At 33.7% G+C, this 13,278-nt stretch overlaps 1 protein-coding gene across 1 annotated transcript; it reads left to right on the top strand.

The window, feature by feature from the left end:
- The first annotated feature begins 4,740 nt into the window (after positions 1 to 4,740).
- Positions 4,741 to 9,387, top strand: LOC143045831 (protein singed-like). Its single transcript, XM_076218618.1, has 4 exons — positions 4,741 to 5,683; positions 7,091 to 7,250; positions 7,680 to 7,981; positions 9,012 to 9,387. Exons 1-4 carry the CDS (start codon positions 4,843 to 4,845, stop codon positions 9,215 to 9,217), a joined length of 1,509 nt encoding a protein of 502 aa, XP_076074733.1. The 5' UTR covers positions 4,741 to 4,842; the 3' UTR covers positions 9,218 to 9,387.
- Positions 9,388 to 13,278: the final 3,891 nt, after the last annotated feature.

Genomic DNA, 13,278 nt, shown 5'->3' with positions numbered 1-13,278 from the left:
GTGCTGACTACTGGGCTGGTGATACCCTCGGGGAATAAAAACTCCTCCAGCAGTGGTATCGAACAAACCGACCGTGCAAGGACTGTTTAGCCAGTCAAGGTCGTTAAAAACTTCCATTTGTTGTATCGAGACGACCCAGTGCATGATTGTAAAAACCTCATCACAAATACCAAATATGAAGATCCATTTACCCCTTGTTTGTCGTTGACGTTAGTTATCAATCCAAATCACATTAAAACAGTCGACATTCATAACTGAATTCGGAAAAAAAAACACGTTTCAGCTTAATCTGAACTATCTACAACTCATATCCTACATAGGAGGATTATTTTGTAATTTTATTAAATGAACAACGACACTCGTAAGGAGAATATATCCAATATAGACCGTTACTTAGAACGGATTTTCTTTCATTCTGTCAGGGATCGACACCAGTACTGATACTGATACCCAGTTTAATCCAAACCTTAACCTAAAGATAGAAAACACTTCCATATACTCTTGGTAAATCTGGGTCGGTGAGGAACAACACTTTTCGAGAAAAGAGTTGATCTCGGCTTCTCACTGTTGAACTTCAGTTTCTAGTTAGAAGCATTCCAGCACCGCCGGTATATGGAGTATATCTCCTAATTTTAACAATATTCCAAGTACTAGTGTTGCGTTTCCTATCATGATTTACATGCTAGAAGATTGCTGTTCTCAAGGAGGCTATTAAACCTAAAGGTCCAAGTTGTCAACCTTCGAAATAAGTTTTACGGCCGTCATCACGAGTTGTTAAATCGTAAAGTAATAACTTTTTTTCACATGTATAGATGACGACAAATATGTTTCAATCGTTGTAAGCATAATCCCGTTTTCTTTTCCCCGAATGTGACCTACCGCGAATAAGAATAAGAATAAGAATCAGAATATTTATTATTCCAACCAAGGACCCTTGATGGGCAGCATAACATGTACACATACAACAATACATCATGATTTGTAACAGAAAAACATTTTTATATATTGAAATGAAACATTAAAAAGTTCAGACAAATGTTATTATCTTCATTCTATAAAAATCACAATCACATACATTTAAATCCAGGCAGGATCAGAACTATAAAATCATTACAATTATCATTGTTATTACATACATTAATTAACATTTGGTCTAACATCTAGAAATGTAATAATATACCTCCCAAAATATTTAAGGACAGACAAATTTTCATTAGTAAATAACCAAACAAATTTTGAAAGATATATAAAATTAGGACATCACTGAGTCTGAACTTACACGAGCAACACGACGGGTGCCACGTGTGGAATATGACTTGATTACCCTTCCGGAGCACATGCGATCACCCCTGTTATTTTGGTGGGGTTTCTGTTGCTCAGTATTTGCTTTCCTATGTTTTGTTTTAAAAATTGTGGCTTTTCTTTTTCTTCTTTTTTTGTGGTATTTCCGACTTAGGAGTTTGAATGTTCCTTTGGTATCTTAATTTCACCTCTCTTTGCCACTACCTGCAAGAAAATGAGGGTATATTGGATAGGGACAATAATTTTGCACAGGAATTTTAAACTGGCCGTGGCATTCCTACACGAGGCATCGGATTTACTATCCCATTCTGACCGGACATGACTGTGTACTTGAACACCCCGTGCAATCAAACGTACACCCTCTTTTTGTAAGTGTTTTACTTCCGAGCAAAAGAAGACCAAGAGTGACAATATTTCAGCTATTCCTCAGACACCTTTGCATTTGCATGGGGTATTATAAAGAAAATCTGAAACATCTGGTTAAAATAAAAAATGAATTGAGTGTATATTGTATTTAATTTTTGTAAGTGCAACTCATAAAGTCAATATTTTTTAGAAACAATTTCAGAGAAGTAAAAAGTAAAATCACAAAAATGCTGAACTCCGAGGAAATTCAAAACGGAAAGTCCCTAATCAAATGGTACAATCAAATGACAAAATACATCAAACGAATGATAACAACTCTCATATTCCTGACTTGGTATATTCATGCATTTTCAAATGTAGAAAATGTTGGATTGAACCAGCTGGTTATATAGCGCTAAACCTCTCACTTGTACGACAGTTGCATCAAACTCCATTATATGTACAATGATGCGTGAACAAAACAGACACAACAGGCAAAATTGTCAAAACAGGGGCGCAGCAGCCATCACCGTGTCACAATCTCAATAAGAACAAAAACAAACAAATAACCAACAAAGAAGCATAAAAAGCAACCACATTCAAATAATTGCTAAGAGTCGCGTGTTTGGCGTCAGATTGAAACGTCAATATAAAATAATTTTGTTGTTCAAAGTATTTTCAAAATTATAATTTCACATAGGGAATGGTGGTATACTGGGTTGAAAAATCAAGTTTTGCTTGAACTAATTTCAGAAAAACCGAGATTTAAAATTATCCAGAAGTTCTTTAGAATTTTAAGAATCCACATAAGGTTAATAACCACTACGCGAGTAAAATAATTTTGTCGTTCAAAGTATTTTCAATATTATAATAGAACAATAACATTATAGCATAATAAAAGAACAATTAACATAATGGCGGGATCTTTAAAAGTACAGAGCCACGTCATATGTATCAAAGAAACACAGAAAGTCACAGGTACAAAACACACCAGCAAAAATGAAAGGTAATACAAACAACACATTGACGGGATGTATAAGTACCGAGCCACGTCAAATGGATAACGTGTTTCTTAATATTTTTTAAGTTTTATTCTGCAATGAAAAAAGAAATGAAATTCATCATCTATATCTTTAATAGAGCAAAAATTACATAATCTAAGATTTCATGGTACTTTGTTTTATATCTATACAATTAACATCTTTACATGTAAGTTAACAACCTAAAAAACAATAGTCACTTGTTTTTAAGATAAAGATTTTAATTTCAACAAAATAAAGTAAAGAGCAAAGATCGCTATTTAAACTTTGACAACTGTAGCATACCAGTGTATATAACCAGTTAATTGTTGTCTAGCTAGATTTGCTACATGTCACTTCCTTATTTTTTCTTTCAACTTTGCCCTTTAACGAATTTACTGCTATAACTAAGAGATTATCATTATACTGACATCAGCAGAAGAAGGCCTTTCTCCAAGGGCAATCAGTATACTGGCAGTTTTCAGTAGACATAAATGAGTAAGAAAGAAATAAAAGAAAGGGGATTGTCGCAAGTCTAGGTCTATAGCTAGACGTCTAGATTTTCAACTGATTTTTAGTGTTGTGCTGTTATGTCACTGTCCAAGGACAACGGTGTATAGCACCTGTATGACATACGTTACAATTGGCTCAACTCAAAAGACCGGAACGAAGCACAAAAATAAAAGCTACAAAACACCGATTTAAAAGTATTCGCCAACAACAACTAATAAATAAATCATGTTCTCCAAGACTAAAATATCAATTATACACATCCAACGGGTTAGTTAAGTGACATCATTTACGGCCTGAAAACGATCATTTTCAGTGCCAAGATAACAGAATGTCCTGAATTGAAAATTCCGTATTTACTATGATACAACTATATTGATATAAACTGTGTGAATCAAAGCAGGGACTTTAGTATAGAAAGTCCCTGATAAAAGTAATTATCGCACTGAATAATTGTATGGTGAGCTGTTAGTGATGAACATTTGAATCTGATGCCTTTTTTTTTTATTTACCAACGAGTAATTTCATTTCAATGGAAAGTTTAAGCCAAATATGCAGATCATAATATAACAAATGTACGTGACATTTTCGAGAAAAAAATGGGACGTAACTCATGTGGGCTTGTAGAAATGTTAATCCGAATTTCAATTAAATTGTGATACCATAATTTTGTGTAGACAACGTCAAACTTTGCATATAAATATGATTATGGATAGCGCCTATATTGGTATACATTTCCGTACGGAAGCAACTTATCGAAGGCTCCGTGCAGTTGTTTACTATTTCATCTGTAAGGAAAGGAAATACACAGTATAAGAGACAAACAAAGAATGACATCAATATGAAAAATAATCAAACAATATTAAATTATGAACCGAACTTGCATTAGATTCTAGTTAATTCGAGGGGGGGGGGGGACTCTTCATTTATCCTCTTAAAAAGAAGTTTGTTAAAAACGATGCCAGCTATTTACTGGAGTTGGGACCATCAAAAATACAATTTGGAAATTGGTCTTTTTTGTTCTATTTGGACGATTTTACATGTAAATCGGAACATTTGTAACTATAAATATATCAGTGCAATGTTTAAGTAGACGTATGCATACCAAATATTCACTTAATGCTAGTAAAATCTGAATTATTTCATGGATACATTACAATTATACGATACATTAATTACGGTTTCGCTATTTAATTTGAAAGAAACATGATATATAATTCATTCATAGTCATCCGGGGGAAATTGAACTCCAACTGTGCCTTGATTCATTATTAGTGAATGTTTACATTGATCAATTATCAATAATTGATTATAGTTCGTTAATTAATATGAATTACAAGTGTAAAATAGTATTTGTTTTGTAAGTGGTTAAAAAGCCAGACAGGGTTCATAGGTAGAACAACGATATTAATGTTGTAACATTTTTTTTTTGTAAATTAAGTTTAAATTTATCCGATAATACGTCGTTTGATATGTTATAATATTGTGAATAAATTTCTTTGTTAATAAATATCCTTTTCTAATCTCATTGATGCGGAACGAAGTCACTGTGCGTCATTGACCAATGAAATGACGGCAACATATTATGAGAAGTGATTAGGCGAGGCAGACGGCAGAAGTGCCGGAGTTAGCAGACGTGTTTGTCGCAAAACAACAAATACACAAAATGAACGGAGTGAGCAACGGCCACAGTCCTGCCGCTTTACAGTGGAAAGTTGGCTTGGTCAATTATGCAAACAAATATCTTACAGCTGAAACATTTGGATTTAAAGTGAATGTTACAGGAGCGGCTTTAAAGAAAAAACAGACCTGGACATTGGAACAGGATTTAAATGAAGAAGTTGTATACATTAAAAGTCATTTAGGAAAATATTTATCATCAGATAAATACGGGAATATAACATGTGATGCTGGTGATGATGAATTTGATCCAACCGCAAAATTTGTGATAGAATATGCCACCGACGGGTCTGGAAAGTGGCACTTCAGGAATGTTCAGCATGGTAATTATTTAGGTGGTACTGATGAGAACTTGAAATGTTTTGCCAAAACTCCAACAAACGCTGAGCAGTGGACTGTGCAGTTGTCCATACACCCTCAGGTTCACTTGCGGAACGTCAACCGCCGACGCTACGCGCACCTAAGCAATGACGAGATACAGTGTACAGAGGTAACGCCATGGGGACAAGATGCGCTCATCATTCTCGAGTTTGTCGACGGCAAATACGCATTGAAGACTTGTGACAACAGATATCTTCATAAAAATGGTCATCTAGTAGACAATTTGGACAATGACAGTTTATTCGCACTTGCAGTCAAATCGGGACAACATTCTGGACTGGCTTTTCAAGATTCAGAAGGTCGCTATTTAACAGCCGTTGGTTCCACGGCTTCTATGAAAGGAAGAAACAAAACAATAACAAAGGACGAACTGTTTACAATAGAAGACAGCCATCCACAGATTATTTTGATAGCGTATACAGGGAAAAGGGTTTCAACTAAACAAGGTAGGTTAAAATTAAATAACTTATTATTAATTTGTAGACGCAGACTTTTGATTATACAAATGTTATTATTATTGATAATCTGAGTATTATAAAAGTCAATAAATAATCAGGGATGAATGAATTAGTCATGAAACCGCGTGAGTCACATGGTTTAATTGAAGACACATACACAAAGAAACTGTGTGCGAACTCGAAAACCTTGAGAAATTGAATTTGATATTATAACCAGAAGGCAATTTCCTGCAGACTGATTTACGATGATTCAAGTAATCCAATCAGACAACAAACATAAAACAAATCAAATTTGTTGGGAACATCTGTCACAATTAAATAATAATAAAATGAAATTTGTCAACAGGTTAATAAATAATGACTAATTACTATGGTGAAATTATTTTTTTCTGTATGACGTATAGCAGGATTGTCACATTGTAATTCTACATGTACATGTACATTGACAATGTCATTGTACGTGTAATAAGTTTAATATTTGAAGTGGCCAATTAATTAATATAGTCAAATAAAGATGTTTGACTATAATACCTCGATATGGTGATAACGAATATGAACTATGACAATCAGGAAGTGATAAGAGGCAGAATACACAATGTTATATAATACACAGGTGTTAGAGAGTGTATCTGTCTACTTTTTGTGGAATTTGATACCACTGTATCTTGGGAAACTTGACGCACGTGTTATCAGGGGTTATCTATGATAGCCAACGTCAACTTTAATGATCGTAAACATCATACGTCGATCTGCATGAATCAATCTGAACTAGCTTTACATTTTTCGGCACTTAGGCAACGACCATTTTTTAGGGGGGGGGGGGTGTGAATTATGCAGTACGTATCTTTGTTTACTTAAATGTTGCGAACCGGCGGAACTTGATTCTTTTATTTTGTCCTTTTTGTGGAATTGTAAGTTGTTGTCTAGTGTCTTTTCTGGTGTTTAGATTCTTGGCTATTTGGTATCAAAGTTTGTCTGTAGTTGGTTAAGAAAGTGGAAATGAAAGCAATACCGTACTTTAAAGGAAATTCTAAACGGAAAGTTCCGTTAATATCAAATGGCAAGCTCAAAAGCTCAAACACATCAAACTAATGGAAACCAGCTGTCACATATTCCTGACTTGGTACAGACATTTTCTTGTGTCGAAAATGGTGAATTATTTAAACCTGATTTTATAGCTAGCTTAATCTCTCACTCGTTTGACAGTCTGCATTTAACTCCAATATAAGACAACAATATGTGAACAATTCAAACAGGGGGTGGGGGCTGGGGTATATTGTATTGTGCGGTTTCTGCCTCATTGGAGTTGACGTTCCATTTTACTTAATTTATATGTAATGAAATATTTTGGACAAATATACATTGTATTTACTATTCAATTACTTTACTTTTAAGGTGTTGATATAACTGCAAATCAGGACGAAGAGACTGACAACGAAACATTCCAAGCTGAATATGTCAAATCACGTGAGAAGTGGGCCTTTAAAACAATACACAATAAGTATTGGACGTTTGACCAGGTCACGTCTGGAGTTCAGGACAAATCTTCTGAAATGTAAGTTATATATATAATATACATAATGACTTTAATTACTTCAATGACAACTTAACACTGAAATAAGCAAAGAAAACAAAATATTAATGTCCATGATACGCTTTCTGTTGTGTTTATTTGAGAGATAAAAAAAAACGAATCTTTTTAATATAAACTCAATACTTGATGTAAAATAAGAACCTGCATGTCAAGGGCAAATATAGGTGGCATTAGCGGATTCGAAAGGGCTAGGGGTATTTATTTATTTTTCTATTATAATTATTCGAACGCTTCGTGGTGTTCTATGGGTTGAGAACCCCTTTTCAAAATGGCTAGATCAAGCCTGGGAGACGTGATTGGAGGGGTATTTTTACAATGTTTACATAGGGTTTTTTTTTATCATACACAACGTATAAAATTTATGCTTATTCAGCTGTATTACTATTTCAGAAAAGCGGAATGTTTATTCGATTTAGAATGGCAAGGGGATGGTTCAATAGCATTGAAAGCTTGTAATGGTCTGTACATATTCAACAAACAAACCGGCTGTCTTCTGGCTCAGAGCACCACTATTACAGACAAAGAAAAGTTCAAAGTGAAGATAGTCAACAGACCATTACTAGTCCTTAAATCAGAACATGGATTTGTTGGACAGAAAACCAGCACAAATCTAGAATATTGTTGCAACAGAGCCACTTATAATATAATCTTTATGGAACCAAGTCCAGAGGGCGGGTCATACAGATTTAAAGGTAAGCTTTAACCAAGTCGTAATAAAGGGTAAGGTTCCCTATTAAACTCTTAGATGAATTGCATTTGCTAGGCTTCCCAAAGGTAGTTGGGATAGCGAATATTTATTATTCGTACATTCTGTACATATTGAGACGATCTGCAAAATAATCATGGTGTTCGAATTTCCATTATGATTAAAGTTATTTCAGGGTCGATTTTTTTTTCTAAAAACATTTCCTATTTCACGTACAGATCTATGAAATGATTTACCCACACGGAAGTAAATTCACACTTAAATTATGTATATTTTTGCACTTTAGCCTTGTGCACTCATTACATTACAATAAAAATATTGTAGGAAATAGGAAGGCGACATTTCAATAGAGGAAATTGATGCAGTCAGGTGTAAAAGAGGTGTAAATAGACAGCTTAGTATTCAGACAATCAACTATTGACAGCTTTGTTAAATTTGCTGACCCCTTGTTGTTTTTGAGCTGCCTATAATTTTTCAATAACGAAAATGTATTCAGTTGTTTTTTTCCCACTCGGGGGACCGTAAAATTGCTGTTTGACATATTTTGGTGATTAGCATTTTTACACTCGATTAAATTTGTATAACAATAAATCTCTTACTGTGTAATTTTTATTTCACTGTTAATTGCATATATTGTGTTGTACAACACCTTAGGATATCTTTGTTGGAATATATTTTGTAAAATAAATCATATGTGAAAAAAATGAATAAATCAGTCTTGACCTACATGCGAAGACTGAAGGTTACAGTGGGAAAATGTGTTTTGGTTGTAGAAACTCGTTCAAGCTCTAGACATCAACACCAAGCGAAAAAATACCTTATCTTCTTATTCTTATATTGTATGATTTATTTGGTTATGTTAAGGTCTTTTATAACCAGCTATTCGGTATGGAGTTTTCACATTGTTGAAGGCCTTAGTTGCTAACAAGTACGTTTGTAAATAGCTGCCTCGTTTCCATTCATACCTGTACCACATTTTTCTTATTTTTATATTGTAATAATTTCTGTATTTTTAGGGACAAATGGTAAATATTGGAGCCTGACATCAGACAATACAGTAAATCCAAATAGTGACTCGCCTGTAGATTTTATATTAGAATTTCAGCCAGAATCAAAACTTACAATCAAAGCACCTAACGGAAACTTTTTGAAAGGTGAACAAAATGGACTATTCCGTGCACTTGCCGAGGACCAAACTTCAGCTACTTTATGGGAGTATTAAACCATTCCGGTATCACTTACCATTTATCGTACAATGTATTTTGTATAACTTTTGTATAAAGCTAAAGATTCTAGTCTTACAAGGAAATCGCTTTTATAGTATTAACAGGAACATTGACTTGAGATGCTCATATTGTGCTTTTCAGAGAATTAAATTTATAAAAAAACCTACTTTACTTTTTAAAGTTGTTAGTAGACAATATTGATTATTTTTCAGGCTGGCAAGAAAGATAAAGCATTATTGTCTTAGCATTTGACTTTATTAAACAAACTCCATAACTGCGCTACATGAGTAAATTATAATTACAGATGACTGATCCCCCCCCCCGATATGCGTAAATCGTTCCAAAACAAAAGAAAATGGATCTTCCTCGTGACTAAATAGGTTGATTCCCTAATGGGTCAATTCAGCTATAGCCAGCACTTGGTTTCTGTCATCTTCTAACCTTAACACTTTGTATATTTTCATCGTCTATATATGAAACCTCAATTCTAATTTTTAGGAAGACATGTGTTGGGTATACGATCAGTTATAATGTGATTCAGATTCAGATTCAATATTTTATTAAAGTCTCACTACTTGCAATACATAAATATACAGTACAATGTGCTTCCAAATCTGCTATTTCAAAAACAGATGACCGATAGAAGCCATCTGTGATTTTTATTGATCAAATTTCGAAATATCCAATTAATACTTAATAACCATCCAGGGATTTGTGATTGGAAGACCCTCTACTAACGATCCTCAAGAAAAATGTTGACCAGATAAGAAACATCGTGGCATTTGTTGGACTCATTTCAACTTTAGGGAAAGTCGCAATTGTCATCTATTGTTAAAACTACATTGCAAATTTTCAACGAAATATAACATGACTTTGACGTCTGGATAGTACAAGAAATGGAAACCGTTTGATTCAAATCCGGTCAATGCACGATTCTTACTGTAAAATTCCTCTGAAGGGTTTGCTCTGTGGCTTGCCATCAACTGTTCCTTTGTCAGTACAGTACAGAATAACGAAAACACAATTTTTGCTTCAGGTCCTACATATAGATCATGAAGATATTTCTGTCCAATTTGTATAACATTCAATGATGATTTGATAAGTATTTTAAGTTTATAATCTTTATTGAAACTCATACACAATTGATTTAAAACACATTACAGTCATGTGTGAAATAAAGTAAAATACGGAAATTAAAATAAATATTTTCACAATTTCGCTCTAGATACTGTTTTTATTATCACAAACAAGCTTCTGTCTAAATATCCTAAAATTCTATGAAGGTTTCACCAAATAATGAGTTAAAAAAAAAAAGACTGGTCCTAAATGTTGAAGCCGACGACGGAATCAAAGACCACAGGCTCGACATACAACTTCAGGGCCGTAACTACCTATGAGGCAGGGGAGGCAACTGCCTCCCCTGAAATTTCTACACCAATTTTTTTTTTGAAGTAATAAAATGAAATATTGACAATATGTACACGAAGAACTTGAATTTATATTATAAACAATACAAGTTTTAACAGTGTGATTATGATACGTGATATATCTGTCATTTTCCGGATTTTTTTTACCGAAAGTGAACCGTTTCAGTATTTTATTTTTCGTGTGGCCGTCCGTCTGTTATTCAGTATTTATACGAGAACACATATGAAACTTTGCTTTCGACAATTTTGAATAAAACTTAACTATATTCACATTTATTTAGGGGCTCCATTAAGCAGAGGAAGTTCCCTTTGTATTGTGAATCTTTTATGATATTGGAAATTCGTTACCGGCTGAATCAGCTGTAGTGTCATTTTTTTAACGTCTCCCGACCGATCGTACGAGAACATTATAGTCAAGGCCTTAGTAGTTAAACACTCCCAAATCGTTGAAGCAGAGACTTTCTTAACTAAATATATACTAGTTTAGAAAGTCCCTGGGTGAAGTTATATACATGTCTGTTCAGCTTTCTAAAATATTAAAATTTAAGGTCCTCGACAAAAAAATATCGTGCTTTCTATGATCTTGCTTTATATGTTTTTTTTAACTTACCAGTTTGATTTCTAACAAAAATATCTTTAAAAACAGATAATCATTTTTTATATAAAAAAATGCTTCAAGGATCCAGCAATACTGATGTTTCTTAAAGTAAGGAAATCGAAGGAAAACGGGTGATTTTTAGCCATATTGAGAACAAAATCTGCGGTCACAATGTATTTAATGTTAATAATTATAGGTCAAAGTACGGCTTTCAAGACGGAGCCTGGCTTACCCCGAACAACAATCTCAGTTTGTTTTTGCATAAAAATTGCTTCCAGGTTCAAGCAATACTGATGTTTCTTAAAATAAATAAATCGACGGAAAACGGGTCATTTTTAGCCATTTTACTGCAAGAAAAAAATTGGCGGCCCCCAAACCCCTGCCTCCCCTGAATTCGAACCCTAGTTACGGCCCTGAACTTGAACAGTTGTGTGTCTCGCCGGATCATCATACATTTTAGTCACGTCGCAGGCATTACAGCTGAACAGTTTCAGGTCAGCTCTTGCAAGGTAAATCCACAGGTCATTATATATATCTTAGATAGCCAGCTAACTATGGCTAGACGACATATTTCTTCTTTTACTGCGACAAACCTACTTGCTTAGAAGTCTAAATACACAATCATCGAAAGTAACACTGGAACATGTGTGATTTCAAACAATATACTGTTTAAAATTATGTAAAAAGAGCAACAAAATTCTTGAAATATATGTTTTACCACTTTATTTTATTCAAACCTTTAAACCGGAAATATTTCAATTAGAAATAAGAATAGCAGATCTTCTGTCTGTCTGAAGAACCTTTCCTTCCGGGGATTGACTCCAATTATTATACCATGCAGAATGCATTGATGGTTGGTGATGTAATACTTTAAAGTTATCTTAGCAATAGTTATCGGTAGATTCTATAGTTTAGCAGGTGCGCGTTTTTATGAGAGATAATTAATCAATACAAGATATCGGTTTAACAAAAGATCTAAAATGATTCACAAATACAGCTGAAAACTTTACGCTTTAGAAGTTTTATCATGAGATCGATACTATATATATAATATACAAAAATATCACCATCATAAAGAAATATGATGCGTTTCTTTCTATCGGATTATTATGTCTGGTGCCATTTTGGTACGTCTGACAATAACTTGACTTCCCTCTATTTGATTAGAGCGTAAGAATCAATAACATCGAAGTCTGTGTGAATCTGATTTTCCTCTTGAATAATTCAACGGGATAAATGGAAGATAAAAAGACATTTCTTTGTTTACTTTTGACTATAAAAGAATGAACGAAGATTATTGGTAATTAAATTATCTAAAATCCGTTTTTATTGTTTTTTTAAATGTGGCAACTTGGAAGAATTATCAAGATGTGAAGAATTTCCAATCTCTTCAAATATGTACACGAATTTCTGACAAACTTATCCCACAATTCCAATCCACGGTATAATTTTATAACCGCAAATCATAGTTGGAGATTATACAGCACCAACATGAGGCACAGTAGATGAAACGACGACACTCAACACAAGAAAAACACTTTTAACAGTATATATTAATAAATTGACTCACAGACCATGTGTGCACATATAAGCCGACTTATACATCTAAATTAACCTACTTGCAACTGAAAATCTGTGAACCAGAAATCACTTAAATTTTTTATAGAACTTGGTTACTAACGTTTTCTGGGTTTATTGAGTTTGAATGATAAAACCTTCAAGAATGCTAAAAAGAAATTCATTCTTTACCAAACATTGCGTATACATCCGAATTATATCACACTATCAAAACGGAAATGAATAAATCAGATCCTATTCTGTTCAGAAGTTTATATCAGTTGTATGTTACAATGTTGAATCATTATAATGCTTATTGCTCTCTTGTATGAGCTGAGTTGACTGTGGTAGACAGATGTAAAATGTGTATTGTTTAGACATAACACACCACAAGGTCACAACCAAGATGCACTAAAATTATTTTATCACTAACATTAAAGCTTATTACTGAGCCCAATAAAATACATTAAACTTC

This window comes from Mytilus galloprovincialis, chromosome 9, assembly GCF_965363235.1.
Source record: "Mytilus galloprovincialis chromosome 9, xbMytGall1.hap1.1, whole genome shotgun sequence".
Lineage (NCBI taxonomy): Eukaryota > Metazoa > Mollusca > Bivalvia > Mytilida > Mytilidae > Mytilus > Mytilus galloprovincialis.
This window is presented reverse-complemented; position numbering and strand designations above follow the sequence as displayed.